This window comes from Rhinatrema bivittatum, chromosome 8 (genome assembly GCF_901001135.1).
Source record: "Rhinatrema bivittatum chromosome 8, aRhiBiv1.1, whole genome shotgun sequence".
NCBI classification, from domain to species: Eukaryota; Metazoa; Chordata; class Amphibia; order Gymnophiona; family Rhinatrematidae; genus Rhinatrema; species Rhinatrema bivittatum.
In genome coordinates, this window is record NC_042622.1 from 22,763,663 (window position 1) to 22,784,550 (window position 20,888).

The 20,888-nt window shown below is 45.1% G+C and overlaps 2 protein-coding genes and 1 long non-coding RNA gene across 7 annotated transcripts in view; 1 reads left to right on the forward strand and 2 right to left on the reverse strand.

Moving 5' to 3' along the window:
• LOC115096336 overlaps window positions 1-6,146 on the forward strand; it is a 128,799-nt gene extending 122,653 nt beyond the window's left edge. Inside the window, exon 4 of the long non-coding RNA XR_003858040.1 lies at window positions 5,710-6,146. This is a non-coding gene — a long non-coding RNA (uncharacterized LOC115096336). The remainder of the gene's footprint in view (window positions 1-5,709) is intronic.
• CASS4 (Cas scaffold protein family member 4) overlaps window positions 1-6,214 on the reverse strand; it is a 110,904-nt gene extending 104,690 nt beyond the window's left edge. The window contains exon 1 of the mRNA XM_029610789.1: window positions 6,140-6,214. Within this exon, the coding sequence (XP_029466649.1) occupies window positions 6,140-6,157 (18 nt within the window). The 5' untranslated portion in view covers window positions 6,158-6,214. The remainder of the gene's footprint in view (window positions 1-6,139) is intronic.
• Window positions 6,215-13,554: 7,340 nt separating this feature from the next.
• CSTF1 (cleavage stimulation factor subunit 1) overlaps window positions 13,555-20,888 on the reverse strand; it is a 65,331-nt gene continuing 57,997 nt past the window's right edge. For all 5 annotated transcript variants that reach the window (XM_029611709.1, XM_029611705.1, XM_029611708.1 and 2 more), the window contains exon 6: window positions 13,555-14,326. In XM_029611709.1, coding sequence (XP_029467569.1) covers window positions 14,067-14,326 — 260 coding nt within the window. In that variant the 3' untranslated portion in view covers window positions 13,555-14,066. The remainder of the gene's footprint in view (window positions 14,327-20,888) is intronic.

Consider the following 20,888-nt stretch of genomic DNA (forward strand, 5'->3'; position numbering starts at 1 on the left):
ATAAGCCACCCACACGCGCGCACAAGTCCCGATGAGTGAATAGGTCTCATCAGACAGAAAAAGGGGTGGAGTGCGAGTGTTCCGGGGCAGGGCCAAGAGATGTGCGCACAAGTAGCTATGCACCTGGTTGTGAGCTCAGGAATACTTGCATGTAAAGTTAGTTCTGCTACGGAGGAGGAGCAAGCCTCAATAAAACCATTTCCTGGCATCTGTGAGGGCTCTGGGGTAACTGAGGGGAGTGCTGGCTAAAGAACCTGGAAGGTTTGGAGGACCCAGCTCTAAACTGGACGAACTGGTGAAACTGGTCATGGCCTGGATGCACACCTATGATAAAACTCCCCCATTTTCACACTCAAACCTGGCTTTCTGCGGCTTTGCATGCAAACTTCTCAAATAAGGGCACGCTTATGTGCACAGGGGCTATTTTATAACATGCTCGCAGGATATAAAATTGCCATGTATCCAGCCGCACGCCCACACATACGTGCGCCCGCACACACGTTTGAAAGTTACCCTCATTATGTTTTAATATTGTATGCATACACTTCACCATCTATGGGGCTGCTTATTTTTACTGATTACCAAATTGACCGGAAATATTTTTTGCATAGTTTATTTGTAGGTCTTGAGTCTTATCATTGTGCTTTCGTTTGAAATAAAATAGGACATTTCAATAAAATGAAAGGAAAATGAAAAAAAACAAAAACAAAAGTTGCTTCATCTCATTTCATTTTAAAAGAAAAAAAAAAAAAAAAGGCAGATGTAGCCAACCCTGGAGCCCCCTCCCCCACTGGGAAAAACCACAATTCAGGCACTCCTGCCCTGCTGGTGCTCCAGTGCCATGTCAAATAGAGCCCAGACGAGGCAGGAGCATCTGGAGATCACTCCTGTTCTGTCAAGATGCTTAGAATTTAGGCTTAGCTGGGGGGTGGGGGAATGGGGAAAAGATCCAGTGGGACTTTATTCTACTTATTTATTTATTCTATCAATTATTGCAGCATGCAGCCCATGGCTGCTTTTTTTTTTTTTTTTTTAAACCCCCCCACCAAGAAAACTAAATGGGAAAAAAAAACTTCCACATCCCCAAGGAGCAGTCATGCAAACAAACCACCACATCAGCAAGCATGCAAACAGAAATGTGCTCTCCGCCTGTCAAACTGCAGGCACGCATTCACAGCCACGCTCTGCATGGGAGGCTGCCAGCTCTTAATGCAGTGGCACTACAACTGGTGAGCAGAGGTTTTGCAGAGAGAGGTAGTGGCAGTCGTGGGTCTAGTGTCCTACCCCATCCCATTGCATTTCTAGAACAAATTTCTGAAACCAGCAGCAAGCACAGTCTGTACCTTCTGTCAAAGTTAATATAGTTTCATGTTTTCTTAAGCCTACAGTGTGGTAATGTGGTTAGAAGTATAAGATTTATGGACGCTTGTTGCGGTGGTGAAGTTGACTCAACCTATGGGGGCAGCCCCAGAGGCCCTCACCAATAGCAGGCGGAGCTATGCAAGGAAGAGACTGCTCAGGAGCTTCACCTATAGCAACCCTTCCCCTTGGGCTCTGGGGGCCGGCCGGTCAGTCTCTTTGGTTGTGGCAAAGGCAAAGTTCCAGGGCCAGGCCAGAGTGGTTAGTATCTAGGCAAAGGTCAAGGGCAGGTAGCCCACAAGAGTGGTCAAAGTCCGAGCTAGGGCAAGATGCAGAAGTCAGTCCAAGGGCAGGCTTAGGAGACAGGAAGGAGCACTGACTCAGCAGGGCAGGCAGGGAGGCTGAATAAGAGGAGGCAGACACAGGATCAGGCACGCAGGAGTCAGGCAGCAGCAGCAACTCACACTACACACAAGATGCAGGCAACCTGTTGCTGAGGTATCTGCAGAGGTCTTTTATACCCATCAGCAGGCACTGAAGGCTGGTTTCCTCTCTCTGGCCCTTTAAGACACACAACACAGCCCATGCATCCACCTATGAAGACTGCTAGGAAGGGCTGCAGCATGGCGAGGAGAGGCATCAGATTGAGCATCTGAGCTGGGGGCTGCTTGTGCCGTGTGGCTTTGAGGGGTGAGTAATGGACGATTGAAGGGGAATTACTCTCCATAAGCTGGCAGAACACTAGAATTTACTCCATGAATTGGATGCCCAGATAATAGCAGTTTCAAAACAGCATTTCTAGTAGGATTCCTGCACCAACTGTAAGCTGAAAAACCACAGCCCCTATTGTGTGCATTTACGGAAGTGCTCCAGTATTAAGTCAATTTCCCACCAATCTAAATCCGCAGGGGGTGACACCTTTGCAGAAACACACAGCAGCAGCAATAAATACAATAATAATTATTGCTCAAACAGATTTTATGGGTTTCTGGAACCCTTGAACATAAGTCATTAAAGACCATCAGAAATATGAGCAATTACGATGAAATAATTGACTCAATGCATTAGAAAGGCACCTTCCTGTCCACATTATTCATTTTGATATCTTTCAGCCACTTTATCACCTCTTAACTTCTCAGCCTTTTCTGGTTAAGATTCAAGGGCAGGGTCCAATCTATGAGCTCAGGAAAGTCCCTACTTGGCCTTTGGCTGAGTCTGAGAACCTGCACCATATTCTGGAGGTGGGGGAGAGAGAGCTGTTTAACCAGGGCTGGTGCAGGGATATTAGGCACACTAGGTATTCTCTCAGCTCCTCCTCCCATTAACTTTCAGGGCAACAGGCTGCCCCCATCCCACGCACCTGCGAGATTTTGATAATTAAACTGAAATCATGACCACCCCAGAACAATCCTGTAAAAAAAGCCCCACAAAATTGGACATAGGGATGGGAATTTTCAAAAGTCATTTATGTGAGTAAATACAAAAGTACTTGCCACTTTCAAAGCACCTACCACTATGCATGAATCAAAGGGAAAGTAGATTTGTACTTTCTCACAGAGAACGGCTGCAAAGGAGTTTGCACCAAAATGCACAGCTTTGAAGATTACGCCTATATTTTAATTATGTCAGTGACTGATGAATGCATCATCTGTAATTTTTGGAGGAAGCCTACCAAAGTCCCCTCCACATTCATACAATTTCTAAATGTAAAGAAATCCCCACTGCACTGGTTGAAGGTATTCTCTGCAATGAATGGATAGCTCCAGTGGCTCGGCTGAGGTAGGACATTTTCCCTTACTGCTCCCCCTACAAAACCATGTCACATTTCTTTGTCACCTCAGTCACAGTAATACAAACGCCCTCCATTACTGGGCATGCTGTGAAGTATGCAAAATCCTCCAAAAAGATCACTTAGAACCTGTATATAGCAAACCTGCCATTCCAAAACACTAATTCATAGAACTCAAACAGCAACAACTATACTGATGAAAAAGTAACACTACACATTATACCAGGCCCTAGAACAGAGTTACTATTCTTCCCAGCAGGGAAAAGGAGTGGCCTAGTGGGCAGTGCAAAGCAAAGGCATTGGGATGTGCACCAATTTTTTTCGTGTCGTTTTCGTTTCGGGTTATCTGTTTGATTTCATTTTTAAAATGGTTGGAGGACTGTTTATTGTGGGTTTCCCTAATTTCAGAGTTAGTGCGCACTAACTAAAAATGTTACCAATAAGTTAAAATGTGTCAATTGGGGAGCAGTTCATTAGCTATACATATGGTTCTGCATTCCCATTGGCTGTCTCATTAGTTACTTGTTTGTGTTGCCAAGGATGCAAGATGGTGTTTGAGAGGGGATGGCCAGTGCCCAGTTACAAATGTAAATAGCAAGTGATGTAATAATAGCAGAAAGTTCTAGGCAGCAAAAGCATGTAATTCGGATACATATTTATAATTTTCCAATCCCTTTGTATTTTAGGAAAGGGGACATGGCATTTTGGGATATGCATACTTTGAATTCCCCTGGTGTGAGTCTATGTGTTTTGTTTTGTTTTTTTTTTTTTTGGGGGGGGGGGCGAGAGGGGAAGTGACTTGGGTGACAGCTGGGAGAGAGACTAGTTGTGGTGGTGACTAGAGAGATTCAACTTGGTGTGTGTGTGTGGGGTGACTTGTCACCCCATATAGTTAACCCAGTCACCTACACACACACACACACACCCACACACTGCCTCTCTCTTACAAATCACCACCCCAAGCAGTCTTTCTCCCCCCCCCCCATCATCCCATTCACTCCCCCGCATCAGTCACCCCCATACACCAGGATGCCTTTCTCTCACCACTCACCAACCAGTCTCTCTTCCACCTGTCACCCCAGTCATTCCCCCTCTCACACAACAGGCTTCCTCTCTCTCACCAATCACTACCTCAAGCAGTCTCTCTCTCCCATCATCCCATACAGTCACCCCAGTCACTCCCCCCTCACCCAGACACCAGGGGAATTAAAAGTATGCATATCCTAAAATGCCAGGGTCCCTTTCCTAAAATACAAAGGGATTGGCAAATTTTAAAATATGCATTTGCATTACATGCTTTTGCTTATTCTGTCTAGAACTTGATGGTTTTATGATATCACTTGTTTGTTTACACTTGTTTCCAGGCACTGGCCACCCACCCACAACTACCACCTTGCAACCTTGGCAACACAAACAAGTAACTAAGGAGACAACCAATGGGAATGCAGAACCATATCTATAGCTAATGAACTGCTCCCCAATTGACACTTTTTAACTTATTGGTAACATTTTTAGTAAGTCCCGTTAGAGCGCACTACCTCCGAATTTAGGAAAACTAGTTAGTGCGCACCTACACGAAATACTAATTTTCCAAAATTGTCGGGGTTTTTTTTTTTTCATTTCGTGGCGCTCCAGAAACAAGACAAAATAAACAATGGCAATGAAATTGTCTATTTCACTGAAAATGAATGCACATCCCTATTAGACACCCCAGACAAACCTTCAGTCTTATGCTCCCTCCCGAGACTTGCTGGCACAGCACTCTCTACTTTAATCTCTTCCTTCATAGTCTTCCCAGCACCCGCCTTTTACACAGCATCTCTTCTCCTCCTCCTCCCCCTCAGTATTCTCTTCTCCCATCCATGCCTACTATACCAGCATTACTCCAAATCTTTTTGCAATCTTGTCCACAGTGACAGCATCCTTGCTTTACCCCTTTCTCTACCCTGCCAATTGCTCAGTACCTTCTCTCTTTCTCCACCCAACCCACTCAGCACCTTTTTGCTTTCTCTATCCCACTACCCGCTTTATGTTCTCTCACCAACTCACCCCTCAGTACCACTACCTCTTTCCCCCGCCTGCCCAGTACCCTCTCTTCTCCACCCCTCAAAACTTACCCAGCATAAGTTTCCCTCTCCCCACAACCTAATGCCAGGCCATCTCCTGTATTCCTTGGCTGCCACTAGCCCTGACACTAGGACTTTCTTCTCTTTGGCTGCCACCCTCCTAGTTCACCTAACAGAAGTATTGGCTATAGGGTTAACCCCCTTCCCACCCAACCCAATTGAGAACATATTTCAACCATTGCAAAACTGAAGAAATAAACCTCCTGCTTGAGAAACAAAACATTGGTTTCAGAATCACTCCATTACAAAACTACAAAAAAACAAAAACATACCCCACTTTATTCAATCAACTTTGGAAGACAAGTTACTACTGTATCTTGGTCTAAGAAAAATTATGATTTTTTTTTAATGTACAGAATCTTAAGTCAAAAGCATCATTGATTTTCTCTCTCTTTTCTTTGGATCTAGTAGTTTCCTTTTCCTTTCTACATGTAGCTCACTCAGAATCGGGGCCGGGATCTGGTTATCATAAGTCTTCATTTGCAACTACCTGGGATTTTCCCCCAGCAGCGATGGTCCCAGTTCGAGGAACCCTACTGCCTGACCCCTTTCTTGAGCAATGACCATTCCCCATGCCCACTCCCGTGGGGGTATGTGTGAACGTTGCCTCTGCAGCATCCCAAGTCCACCCAGGCAGTGGAAGACCTGACTCCAGGATCAAACTGGGGTGGGGGCGAGAAGACAGCCAGGAATCCGTGAAATGTATTGCTGCTCCTCTCAACCCAGGCTTCAGACTATATGCACACAATGTCAGAAGACTTCCCAGTTCCTCCTCCTATGGCTAAATCTCTGGTGACTGCCAGGGATCCAACCGGGTACACTCAAGCCCACTGCTTCTATACTAGAGAAATGAACTTCCACCTACCTCTGAATGCATGGCCATCCTACGTTTGCTACATAGAAACAGGACCCCTTTTCCAGTGTCGCACAGTGACCACGATGTCAGAATGATCCTTGCTTGTGTAGGGTCCCAATGTGCTAAGAGAAAGCACTGTCCAAGCTGCCTTCTGAAGCACAGCACACTATTACTGTAATACTTGTGACATGTAGCAGGAAGTCCTATGCAAAGAGGAAGAGTTTCTAGTGCAGATAATAAAAATACAATAAAAACAAAAACAGGACCCAGTTCTGCCTGAAATGTTGACATACTAAGTTGAATAAGCTTCAGTCTAGCTGTCAAAGTCATACATTCAGTCTACAGCTATTTAATTTCTATTTGGATTTTATTTGGGCGGGAACAGGGAGAAGTACAATGGCCACGCCTGGGTACAAATGAAGGGGAAATACTTGAGGGACAGCATATCTTTGAAACTAAAACATAGAAAAGAAAGCAAAATTATATCAAGGGGCAATTTCAAGCATGTTTATCCACAGATTACTTAAAACAACCCCTTTTTAAAGATATGGTTAAAATGCAAAGATAAACTTGTTAATGAAAAAAAGTCTACTTGTTTTATTGCACTGAAAATATTAATAACTATTGCTTTGCTGACTTCGAGTGCCGTCGTTCAGGCAGATGCAATATCGGCACATAGAAAAGAGGTACTCAATATTGAGCACCCACTTTCCTAACGAGCACCCAACCACTTCTCCTGGGCATCCAATCAAATATTTAAATGACCTGCCATGCTAAAAAAAGACACGCTAGGGAAAATTGTGCACCCCTAGCGCATCTCTGGCATCAGGCACGCAGGAGACATGGCCGGGTGCCCAGCGGCTGACCTGACCTAAGCTCCCTCCCCCCAAGTTCTGGTCGGAGCTGGTCAGAGCTGGGGGTCCTGTACCTGAAATCGGGAATCTGAGGTCTATGATAAAACTGCCCTAGCCAAACAGGAAATCTCCTCCCTCCCCACCAGGAACCCCTGCCGGAGACCCTCCTCTGGCAGAGTTGTTCCCGACTGGTCCTTTTCACTGACATCTATTTACTCCTTCACTGCCAATTGGTCCATTCACTATCACATGTCAGTGAAAAGGACCAATTGGTAACAGCCCTGCCAGAGGAGGGTCTCCGGCAGGGGTTCCTAGCTGGGAAGGAGGAGATTTGCAGTCTGGCAAGGGCAGTTTTACCATACCGTCCTTGGATTATCGATTTCAGGTACAGGACCCCCGGGCCAGACCTTGGGGGGGGGGGGGGGGGGAGGGAGAGGTGATATTAAGTCGGAGGAGCCAAAAGGTTAAAAAAAAAAAAAAAAAATTGGTGCCTGCTTTCAGGTTAGGAATAAGGATGCTCAATTAACAAGCACCCATTTTCCTAACCCATGGATGTGCACAGGTTAGGAAAAGGGACACTCGTAAATCTGAGCATCTGTTTTCCTAACCCGCTGACAGCCCCCTCTCCTGGGCACCCGCTGCTGAGGAGATACCCAGGAGAGTTTCCTGGGCACTCATTAGGAAAGCAGGCGCTCAACACTGAGCACCCGTTTTCTGCGCATCTTTACTGTATCGGCCTGCAAGTGTGGTCCCATCCCTAATTTAGGAGGCAGCTTTTCAGCTTTTTTTCTCACTTCTCACTGCAGAGGAGAAAAGTCAAGTACTTTTCTTTCAGGATTTGATACAAGTAGATGTGGAGGGACCAAAACGCTTCCCTCAATTTTTGTCTGCATGTTGGTAAGTAGTTTAAATATAAGAGCTGTAGTCACTTCATTCATAGTGTCACCATGCTTTTATGTTAACTCAGCATTGTTTCTCCTTATATCCCAGGATAGTGTTTGGTTACTTCCACCATTCAAACTAGTCCAGAATTGCCTGAAAAAGTTTCCAACACAGGGAAACACGGTACTACTTGACAACCCAAAAAATTCCCTTTAAAGTTCAGAACCACAATTTCTTTACATTCAGAATGGTGGGATTTATTTATTTATTTTTAATTTTTATATACCGAAGTTCTTGTAGGGACTACAAATCACTCCGGTTTACATACAACGAAGAACTGCTCAACAAAGGGCGGAGCTTTACATGGAACCGATGCACTTAACAATAGGTTTCACTATTTTAAAAGCACCCTATGAAATGAATGATCAATCAGAATGAAAATCTTCCTCACAGTGCTGACACAGGAAGGATTTTAGGTCAGATTGTGCAACCCTAATATGGCAGGCAGCACAGAGAGTGTCGCTTGTGCTTCTTTGCTGCCGGAGCCATAGCTGTCTTGTGCGTTCAGCCAGCTAGCGCTTGGATTTGAGTGCGCACAGGTCCGCCCTGATGCGCGTACGCATAAGCGCCCCTAAGCACGAACTTATGTGTCTGGTGGGCGCGAGCGTATGTGGGCACTTATGTGCGCCGTGGTTAGAGCAGTGAGCTACGATCCAGGAGACCAGGGTTCGAGTCCCACTGTCGTTCCTTGTGACCTTGGGCAAGTCACTTTACCCTCCATTGCCTCAGGTACAAACTTAGACTGTAAGCCCTCTGGGGATAGGGAAATACCTCCAGTACCTGAATGTAACTCCACTTTAAAGCGCTGAAAAAAGTGCGAAAAGCGGAATATAAATCTAAATAAATAAATAAAATAAATAAGTGCGCAGTTATATGCTCAGGTATGCGCACTGATGCGCTCACAGGTATGCGCACAAAGGGCCGGCCCGTGCCGCGCATACCGATGGTCAAGGGGGAAAAAGGTGCCACACGCAAGATGGTGCTGCCACAGCCTGCCATGTGGAGTGCCCACTGAACCTGAAGCTCCACGACCAATCCTGCTAGTATTTGTAAGTTAAGCCACTTCATGAATTTATTTAGAAATTTATTTAGAAACTTTTATATACCGGTATTAGTGGGGACATCATACCGGTTCACATATTAACAAAAGATTTAGAAGTACATTTCAACAGGGGAGGCGAACTGGGCAAGGGGTTAACCTAGAGCAGTAGGGAAAATAGATTAAACAACAAGAAATCAACAAGAGGTCATAACAAGAAGACAACAATGTACATTGTGATTAGATTCCTTAATATAAGGAAAAGGGCGGTCACCTAGGGGGTATGAGCAATAGAGGGAAGGGAGGGTCTATTCTGTGTAGGCTTGGTTGAACAGGAATGTTTTTAGTTTCTTTTTGAATTTGATGGCGCAGGGTTCAAGGCGCAAGTGGACGGGTAGGGAGTTCCAGAGGGCGGGGCCGGCAATGGATATGGAGCGGTCACGGGTGGATGAGAGATGAGCTGCCTTCAAGGACGGTACATGTAGATTACCTTTGTTGGCAGATCTGGTGGCTCTGGAGGACAGGGGCGCAGTGAAAGGGAGGTCAAGCCAGTTGGAGTTGTGTGTGTGGATAGATTTGTGTACTATGGTCAGGGTCTTGTAGTGTATACGGAAAAGGATGGGAAGCCAATGTAGATCCTTGAGGACAGGGGTAATATGTTCGTGTATGCGTGTGTTGGTAATGAGCCTTGCAGTGGCGTTTTGCAAAAGTTGAAGGGGTTTTATTGAAGATAAGGGGAGCCCTAGGAGGAGGGCATTACAATAGTCCAGTTTGGAGGTAAGGGTGGCTTGGATCACTGTGCGGAGATCTTGGGTGTACAGCAGGGGTCGGAGTTTCTTAAGAACGTTGAGTTTGAAGAAGCCTGCTTTGAGGATAGATTTGATTTGTGGTTTCATGCTAAGGTTGGGATCAAGGAGAACTCCGAGGTCCCTAACAGCTGGTTGACCTGAGAGGAGGTTAAGTTTAGGGTCATTAGGTATGAGGTCAGGCGGTTGCGAGGAGATGTGGAGGAGTTCCGTTTTGTTTGCGTTGAGGGCAAGCTGAAGGTTGGTGAGGAGGGAGTTGATGGCTGCAAGGCAATTTTCCCAGTGCTCCAGGGCGTCAGATATAGAGCTATGAATGGGAATGATGATCTGAACATCATCAGCATAGAGATAGAATTTGAGTTTAAGGTCAGTGAGGAGCTGGCAGAGGGGGGTGATATAAATATTGAAGAGGGTTGAGGAAAGAGATGAGCCTTGCGGGACTCCTTTTTGTAAAGGGTGTGAAGCAGAGAGGTTGTTTCCAATTTTGACAGAGAACTTTCTGTTTGAAAGATAGGATTTGAACCAGGCGAGAGCTATTCCTGAGATGCCGATGCTTTCTAGCCGTGTCAGGAGGCGGTGGTGGCTGATGGTATCAAAGGCCGCCGAAATGTCAAGGAGGGCAAGGAGGTAGCTGTGGCCTTGGCCCAGACCTCTGAGGAGGTAGTTGGCTAGGGAGAGGAGTAGGGATTCGGTATTAAAATGTTTTCTGAAGCCAAATTGGGAAACATGGAGGATAGCGTGATCTTCAAGGTAATCCATGAGTTGCGAATTAACAACTTTTTCCATTAGCTTGGAAATAAGAGGGAGGTTGGAGATGGGGCGGAAATTGGAGGGGTCTTTAGGGTCTAGGGAGGGTTTTTTAAGAAGGGGTTTGACGACAGCGTGCTTAAGTGAGTCTGGGACCATCCCATGGGTGAGGGAGCAGTTGATAATGTCTGCTATGGCTCTAGCTATGCTGTTTGGGATGGCTATTAGCGCTTTGGTGGGGATGGTGTCGCTAGGGTGAGAAGCTGGCTTAAGTTTACGAAGGAGGCTAATGATTTCCTTAGAGGAAGTGAAGTCAAGAATGGCCATTGTGGGTTGGGATGAGGCGGGGATAGGAGTAAGGGTGGTGGGGGCACAGAGATTGGAGAACGGAAATCTGGAGAGGAGGTTGGCGATTTTACTCTGGAAGTAGATGGCCAGTTCCTCACATTTGGCGGCTGCCTCAGAGTCTGGTATGGTAGGAGGGATTGGGGTGGTGAGGCTGGCGACATAGGAGAAAAGCACTTTGGGGTTGAATTTATAGTCATGGATTTTTTTTGAGTAGAAGTCACGTTTGTGTTTGAGTGTAGATAGTCTGTATTCGTGTAATGCTGTTTTGTAGCTAGAGGAGTGTTGCGGGGTAGGGTCCTTGCGCCATATTCTCTCTTTCTGTCTGAGATTATTTTTTAGGATTTTTAGCTCTTGGGTGTACCAGGGCTTGGAGGGTTTCGCAGAGGTGTTTATGACTCGTTTAGAGAGGGGGCATAGTTTATTGGCTATGTCTTCTGTAAGGCTATTCCAGGACGCTAAGGCTGTGTCGGGGTCAGAGCAGATTAGGTTTGGTAAGGACGAGGCTAATGCATCTGTAAGTTTGTCGCTGGGGCAAGTTTTTCTGGAAATTATGGTAGTGTGATGTGTATGGTTACTAGGAAGAGGTCTCATGGCAGAGAGTCGGCTTTCAATGAGGCAGTGGTCGGACCAGGGCACTGGGGTGCAGGTGGGTGTGGTGGTGGTTTGGAAGCTAGAGTTGATAAACATCAGGTCTAGCGTATGGCCAGCTTTGTGGGTTGGGGTTACTATGATTTGTCGGAAGCCTATGGCAAGGAGGGATTGAATGAAGGTGTCGCAGGATGCAGTGGGGGGGAGAGAGTCAACGTGGAGATTAAAATCTCCGAGGATGATGGAGGGGGTGTCAGTTTTTATCCATTCTACAAAAAATTCAATTAAGGGAGATGGGTCGGACTCAAGGATGGTGGGGGGGGGCGTAGACAAGACAGATTTGCAGGGCATCTGCCCTAAATAGACCTATTTCAAGTTTGGGTGGAGTGGCTATGCTGATGGGTTTGAGGTTGAGGAATTTTTTAGCTGCTAAGAGGATTCCACCTCCTCTTTTTTTGGGTCGGTGGAAAACATCTCTCGCTACTAGTTATTCCAAGAATTTAAACTTCAACAGTTTAAGAAAAAAGGGCAGTATTCGGTTTGATTTCAAGGTTTACGCATGTAAAAACCTTGGTTATACTAAGAAATCTGCAGGATATGTGCAATTTCCTGTCGTCATTCCTATGAGCAGGCTTTTCACAATATAGCACTGAGCGAAGCTGAAACAAAATGAGAACCATGACACATTCTAGCCAACTATTTCATAGTTAAAGGTGTATTTTTCAGTACAGTGTAGATCTTTTACTTCATATGAACACATGGACAACTTTTTCCGCACCGTAACAAATATACCACAAGAAACAAATATACCACCATACAGAGGAGGACGGATTTCTCTTTGCTTTACGGTAGTAAGCTCGGCTGAAGTATCTTTAATATCTGATTTTGAACTGCACACGTCTGTTTTCCTCATTTTTTTGGTTGGAGTGGAGGGTGAGGGAAGGGTAAGTGGGGCAGTTTCCTTCTGCTTCTTTGGACTTCCAGTTCAAATCAGAACCAGGCCTGACCCATTTTTTATACTTCTATTCTGCAGGTTCTAGTAGGCACAGTGCCTTGTCTTCCTTCACAACCACCCAGGGATTTCCCCCTCCTCCCATATTTCACATCCCCCGCCCAGCTACTGCTGCGAGTGTCCTGTGCTAGGAGTCGTGCCCCAGGGCTCATGTTGCAATCATGGACCCTAAATGTGGCCAGATGTCACCGACTTGTCCCCTTTTCAAAATGCTACATAATATGACAGTGCTTCTGATTGAGTAATGCTTTACCAGTTAATACACGTGAGAGGAGAGGGACAGCAGCAGAAGTAAAAGCTAAAATTCAAGAGCAAAGCAAAAAGTCTGACATTAAAAGTCCTGTTCACTAAGAGGCAGTGTGAATCATTTCTAACAAGGCCACTCATTAACTAACCGCACGGGCACAATGCAGACCGGTGATCAGGGCTCTAAAATGTTTTATATTTTCCGGAGCATGCTGGCTGAGCAGAAGAGGTGTATGCTGCCTTATTGGATCTCTCACCTACTTGGATTAATGGTGGTGCTGGTGGATCACTGAGAAATAGTTGTAAAAACTCAAATAAACGAAGAATGAAAAGACCCCAGCTCAGGTCTCCTCCTCAGTGACAGGGTGCAGGCTTGGCAGGGCAGTGTGGTGATATCTTTTGTCCTCGAAGCTGGCAATAAAAACTGATCAATGAGCAAGTCCCCTTTCAGCTTGGGAGAGTGCTAGGATAATGCTTAGAAAAGAAAGCACTAACATAAAGCAGCCAGCTTCTGTTTGTCCCGTCACCTTCATTCAGACATAGATTAGGCCTCAAGTCCAGTTAGGCCTTAAGTCCAGTTATTCAAAGACAGCAATGAGGGGAAACAAACTAACTCTTTTCTCTTTTACTGGTTTTGCCTCAATATTATTACATGTAGCGGTTAACTTTCACTTAAAAACATTCTCCTGCTGTCATTAAGTCTTTTGGATTATATAGCACAAGGGCACCAAAAATGAATAGCTGCAATTTATAAAAGCATAACACAAAAATATCAACTTGCAAAACTGTTCTTAAAATCATTCTGTCCAGAAATAAAAGTACCTGGCATACGACAGAAGTTATAAAATTAAAACTTGTAAATGTTTAATTGCATTCAGAAGTAAAATGGTACTTACAAAATGGATGTGACAGACTTTCAGTAATGTGGAACAACTGTAAGAACATTTCAGAATAACAAGGCATTATTTTCCCCCACTGCTGAATTCTAGGCGACAGGAAACAAACTATTGTAGAAATGCAGCATTAGTTGCAGGTCAGGAATCTGCGATGACTGTACAAAACTAGTAAAATATTATACAAAACTGACACCTGGGTAATGCGGATACAATCGTCTCATTTATATCCTGGATTTTAAAAAACGCAGACAAAAATCAGATTAACTAAATCAAGATATGCAATCTAGAACACTCAACAGCTGCGGACCTGAGACATGGACAGCGTTTTGTTCTGGAGCGAGACCACCCGGACGTCTGTATTACTGAGTGTGCTCATCGGCAGGGCTCTCCTTTAGACATCTTTCTTGAGGGTGCTGTTGAAAACAGCTACGGTTTAACGCCCGCCCCCCACCTAGTCTTTAGTCTGTGGTAGACCTTCGATACCAGAACCTAGCTCGGAAGTCATCGCTGCAGGTCATGAAGCCAGGGTTGGTAGGAGAATGCACAATACAGCGAACGATGTTATTGTGTCCCAGGGAGAGCAAATTTCTCCGCTCAGCTGTTCTGGAATCCCAGCAACAAAGGCTTATGGTCCTTTCATCTGGAAGCAGCACGTAGTCTTCTGTGTGATTGAAAACCGCTTGAGTTCTGTGAACCTGTCTTCCACCCAAACCAGCTCCTGAAAGAGCAAAAACAAAATCAACACATACACACACATACTTGCTAGGATGTCTCCAGGCTTCCGCAAGAGTACAGGAAAAGTTTTCCTAAAAGTGTGAAGTTCTCCCTCTCCCCAGTACAAGAGGAAAATCATTCAAACTCCCCAGTCTCACGCCATACAAGCCTTAGAAATTCTACCTCTGGGCTACACGAGGGCCCACGGTAACTGCATTAACCCCTGCTGAAAAACAAATCTCTCGTTTCTTAGCACCTTTTGCTCGCTCCCTGTCACTTTGTCTCCTCATTCCATATGCCTTCAAAAACAGAAACTTCTGTAAAACAAATGGCAACAAAGATCTTCCTGCTCGATAGAAGTTTTACTGAAAAAAAAGCTCCTGGTTTTACCTCTTCCCTTATAAATCTGGGTACGAACTTGACACACTTTCATAAGAGTCTTTATATTTAAACATTTCAAAGATAACTCTGCATTTTGTATAACTCAATCGTTTCAACCACTGCAATAAGCTTGCATAGTAAATAAGCGATTTTAAATGTCACATTTGACACGAAAAAATATTTAGAAAAAATTTAGTCAGCCAAACATCTTCTCGAAGCCATGGCAAAAAAATGTTTTTCTTGTAATCTTTGTTCTTTTTTTGGGGGACTTTTTGTTGCTTTTCTTCTTGTTTGGTGTATATTTCAAATTTCGTTTCAGTTTTATTTCAGGGATTTTATTTTTCTTGCTTGGAGATTTTTTTTGTCTGTCTATATTTTTTTATACATACATACATACATATATATATATATATATATATATATATATATATATATATATATATATATATATATATATTTTAGTGGGCAAAGGAACACCCATTAAATTCTATTTCTTTCACCTGCTCTCCAAGGGGCCGATTTAATAAGACCGGCGGCAAAACAGGCACTAGTTATGAGTGTGGGTTTTGATCACCGCGCGCAGCTGAAGCTGCCGCTTCCGTGGGATGTAAAAAAAAATAAATTAGGCAAATGATTTACTTACAGAAATCCATGCACATACAGAGAAATGCAGGTATCTAAGCGCAGCAAGGCCCTATGTATTAAGCAGCCACATCCGCACTCAAAACCCTGCATAATAGCGAGTGAGTGGGTCTCCCTATTAAGTGAAAGTATGACCCTGGAAAATATTTTTAATATTTCACATAACTGTGCTGCAGAAAACATGGCAAATATTTTCATGGATGCTAAGTCACGCTGGCATAGCAGCGAGATTGGTGCTCAGTTGGGCACCAATCTGGATGCTCAGCTGCCGACACAGGCACTCAGCCAGGAGTGAATATGGATGCTCTGGCACCCAGAAAGGAGCCTAGCAAATGTTGCCTCGAGGGCACTGAGCTAGGCGCTTAGTTGGTTGTGAATCTATACGATCGGACACCCAGAAAAGCGCCTAGCTAAGCTGACCACTCGGACGCAGAGATAGGCACTCAGCTAGGTGGTTTACAGGATGTTTGGACACTGACATAGGCCCCCTGAGTCGGTGCTGACACTTAACTCGTGCCCCTGACCATGGCGGTAAAAAACCTGCATTAAAAAACCCGCACTAGCATTAGCACGGCTCCCTGCATTGCATATGATTAGCTAATCGCCTCCTTTGCATGCCATCAGCATGCATTCAGGCAGGAAAAACTGCAGGTCTGTAAGTGCGTTCGTACACACTTTTTTCCCCCCACGCGCAAAACCCTTATTACATCCCCGGATAGGGCTTTGCGCTGGAAAACGCGCATACAAACACGTGTACAGGCGCGCACAAACCCGCGGCAGCTTCAGCACACCTTATTACATAGGTCCCCCAACTGACCACCACAGACATAGTCTGCTGAGCCTGTCATGTGTTGATGCACGTCACTGAAAACATTTACCATATTTTCCAGTGTACAAGATGCAACTTTTTTTCTGGAATTCCCGTCACTGCATCTTATATACCGAGGCGACTAATATGAGGTGCTTTCAGTGTCAGCGTGTATTTATCTCTCTCTCTCCTTACCGACGGAGCCTCCATGCTGCTCGCTCCTCCGCGTGGCCTCACCAACAGCCGCTCGCACACCATGCAGCCTGCTAACGTTCGGCCCTCCCCCTAGGATGCCTCCCACGTACGTCCGGAACTGCTCGGCACTTACCTGCTACACCTCATTCTCTCACAGCCTTTCGCCATGATCGCCCACGTCTTATCTAAAGATGGGACATATCTATTGAATTTTCATGAAAAGGGCTGTTGAGAGAGGGGTGTGACCTATATACCAGAAAATACGGTATTTCAATGTTATTTATCCTTTTATTTTTCCCATCACGTAAAAAACAAGTTTCCTAGAAGAATGTCTCTGCTACTCTAATCAAAAGGAAAAAAAAAAGTCTGTGCGGAAAATGTAAACTTAAAGTGCAGCTGCATTTTAGTCTTCAGCTGCCTTTTCCTCTGTTTTACAAGGAGCTACTCCATAAGTGTCAGACAATGATTCATAATAGAAAGTAAAAATCATCAGGATTTAAATTTAAAGTTGGTTTCTCACAACAGTAACCTCCAAAATAAAGGCGTAAACAGTAAGAGGCTAATGTTAAAAGGAGCGCGCGCGTACTCCCATACATGCGCGTATTGGCGCGCAAGCGGAGATACACTTGAATTTTAAATCATGCGTGCCCTTGCACGCATACAATTTAAAATATGCCTACCACACATAAATATGTTCCTAATGTTAAGAGGTTACTTGAGCAAACCTACTTCACGTGTCTTCCATAGGATTTTGCTGGCTTTAACGTGCGTATGGAACTGGATTTTAAAACGTGCTTGCGCGAGGGACCTTCCCAGTTTTTCAGATTAGTCCAGTTAATCTCGAGGTCATTCAAACCCCTCCGGTTCTTCAACTTGCAGACCCCCCCAGTTTACCTGGACTCCTCTCCCTGTTGTGTAAGCCCAAAAACACTAGAACTGCAGACTTGCTTCTCATCAGGAGCAGCAAAGTTACGCGCCCAACAAACTACCACGCGCTGTGGCCTCTAGTTTTTTTTTTTTACCCCACCCCCTAACGCCCACGCCACGTCCCCAACTCTGCCACTTTTTGTTACTCGCTCACACGTATATGTATGCACAACTTCAATCTTTTAAAACCACGCATCATGTGCGCGCAGCTCACAAACTCGTGCGTATGGGCTTTTTAGTGCAAGCAAAGCTTTTAAAATTCGGTCCAAAGGCATTTCGAGCCTATTCAACTGTAGAACGTCAAGTGCCTTTTGGCAGCTCAAACTGCTCCATTTCTTGGCCTTTACTCCGTACGTCTACTAGAAACTGATTTGGATTAAAGCCACTGAAGGCCTTGTCTGTCAGCACTAAGCATGTGTTTACCTTGCGAAAAATATGGCAAAGGTACAATCACAAAACATTCTCTTTTATACCATAATGTAACAGTAGGCTCACCCTAGAATCTAGATGTACCTGGTGAGTATACATAGCGCTCTCTAGAATTAACAAAATCTTCTGCTAAAACCATCTGTTTAGTTTGTCTGTTTGAAGAGACAATATGACCTCAAAAGCTCCTGGCACTACATCATCCCTGGATTAGTCTTACACTGGTTCGATAAAAAGTATGGCAACCTATAATCCGCTTTTCTCCAGGATGAATATCGCTCCTAGAACCCCCTAAGTGTTACCAAAGCTGTGCTGAGGGACTGGAAAGCGAGCTGCAGCTCCCTCAGCATTCCTCTGACTGCCAATACCCATAACCCTGCACTGCAAAGCTCAAAATGACAGCGCTACGTGGAGTCACGAGCGGGCAGCAAAACATAAGAGGATTGTTGGAAGAGAGTGAGCAACGAGATATGAAGGGGTGCAGGGGCACCTGTGAACAAGGGAACAGTGGTGCACTGAGGGGAAGTGGGTGCAGGGGGTCAGTGGGCCCATGCCAGAGGCGTTGTTAGGTGTGGACATATGGGTTCCATGACCCGAGACCCCCGAAGCTGCTGTCTTTTTGTCCCCTTCATCTACCTCTTTCAGAAGCTTGTAACCGGCCTCTTTCTGCCATGCTAATTCCTTTGCAAAAGTTGGAACTGCGCAGGATGCCATAGATGCAGAGCCCAGCGGTTCAAACTCTCTCACTGAACTGCTCCGGCGCAAAAGAATTAGCAAGGCATGGGAGGAAGAAAGGCTGGTTACAAGCTTCTGAAAGGAGGAGGGAGGCGAGGGTGATAAAGAGATGGGGCAGCCACGCTCCAGGGGACGGGAGACCTGTAAATTTGGATGGGGGGAGGGAGTGTGGGGACATCTAAACTGGGAGGAGGGAAGTGTGCAGACTTGGGGAACCACCAGACAAAGAGTGGGAGCACCCAAATTGGGAGGTAAGGGGATTTTGGAGATTCAGGAAGCACTGAGAGGAGAGGATCAACTTGCTGGTGCCTGAAAGGCATCAGTAAGTTTTTGCTTGGGACATTTTCTTTTTTAAAAGTATTGGAGTGAAGTTAACTATTTGGGAATATTTAGTGGGTTTGTGCTTTTCATAGTCAGTAAGGCAGCGAATAAACATAAGTTAGACTTTGTATTTTTAAATAGTCAGTCTGTAAGGCAGCTAATAAGCAGTAGTTAGTGTGTTTGTATAGCAAAAAGAAAAAAAAAAAAAGTAGCCAGAAGCTAGAAATAAGCTAGGAGCAGTGTAAGTAAAAAGGTTGAAAAGTTCAGGTCAGTTACTCACCTTGGAAAGGTGTTAAGGTAGTGGGATTTGGTTTGATTAGGTACCAACACTTGTTAATCAAGAGAGCAGTGAGTCACTCTGGCTAACTAACTGAAGTTAGACTGTTTGTATTTGCCAATCCTTCCACCCTTCACTCACCCACCCCTAGCTCATCCTTTAATTTATAGGCAGGTGCCACTTTAAAAAACAAAAAAACACCTTATTGAGAGTTTGATCATTCCCCTATAGGCCACTACCAGACATATAGTGAATTCACTAATACATTTAAATGACTTTAATTAGACACATTCCTACTCCCACAGCAACCTAAAACTTAACTAGGAACTGAACAAATTTGAGATGAAGGCAGCAGTCCAGCAGCAAGAGGGGGGCTTCCCAGTCTTTTGCATAGAGTGTCACATGTATGATTTTTTACCCACCGATGAGAAGTTGTACATGTGCATACGATGCAAAGAGCTCCTGGCTCTCAGAGAACAAGTTCAATCTCTGGAGCTAGAGTGGCAGACCTGGAGGAGCTGAGGCAGGCAGAGAGGTATATAGATGAGACCTTCAGAGACATAGTAGCCAAGTCCCAACGTCAGACTGGTAGCCCTGGTGCTGCCTTGGAGCAAGAAGGTCTCATGATTGGAGAGCACCAACCTGGTGCAGCAGGAAAGGATCCTGTAGCAAGGACCTGTTCTCCAGGTGATGCACTGTCCTTTCACACCGAGCGTATCTCCCCAAGGCCTACTGCCAAGGAGGGAAGGGTTAGGTCGGCCATCATAGTTGGTGGCTCGATTATTAGGAATGTAGACAGCTGGGTGGCTGGTGGGCTTGAGGATCGCCTGGTAACATGCCTACCTGGTGCGAAGGTGGCGGACCTTATGCGTCATCTAGATAGGACTTTAGACAGTGCTGGGGAGAAGTCGGCTGTCGTGGTACATGTGGGCACCAACGACAAAGGAAAATGTGGGAGGGAGGTTCTGGAAGCCAAATTTAGGCTCTTAGGTAAAAAGCTTAAATCCAGAACCTCCAGGGTAGCATTCTCTGAAATACTCCCTGTTCCACACGCAGGTCCCCAGAGGCAGGCAGAGCTCCGGAGTCTCAATGCGTGGATGAGACGATGGTGCAAGGAAGAGGGATTCAGTTTTGTTAGGAACTGGGGAACCTTTTGGGGAAGGGGGAGTCTCTTCCGAAGGGATGGGCTCCACCTTAACCAGGGTGGAACCAGACTGCTGGCGCTAACCTTTAAAAAGGAGATAGAGCAGCTTTTAAACTAGAACAAAGGGGAAAGCCGACAGTCGCTCAGCAGCGCATGGTTCGGAGAGATGTATCTTTAAAGGATACTAATGATGCATTAGAATTAGGGCATCCCGACAGTGAGGTTCCAATAATTAGAAAAGTAGTCCAAGTGCCTGTAACTAAAAACTCACCTGAGCTAAAAAATTCTAACTTATCCCTATCAATTAAAAAGCAGAATAAAAATACAAACAAAAAACAAACTTTGAAATGTTTGTATGCTAATGCCAGAAGTCTAAGAAGTAAGATGGGAGAATTAGAATGTATAGCAGTAAATGATGACATAGACTTAATTGGCATCTCAGAGACATGGTGGAAAGAGGATAACCAATGGGACAGTGCTATACCGGGGTACAAATTATATCGCAATGACAGAGAGGAGCAGTCGGGAGGAGGTGTGGCGCTTTATGTCCGGGATGGCATAGAGTCCAACAGGATAAACATCCTGCATGAGACTAAATACAAAATTGAATCTTTATGGGTAGAAATCCCTTGTGTATCAGGGAAGACTACAGTGATAGGGGTATACTACCGTCCACCTAGTCAAGATGGTGAGATGGACAGTGAAATGCT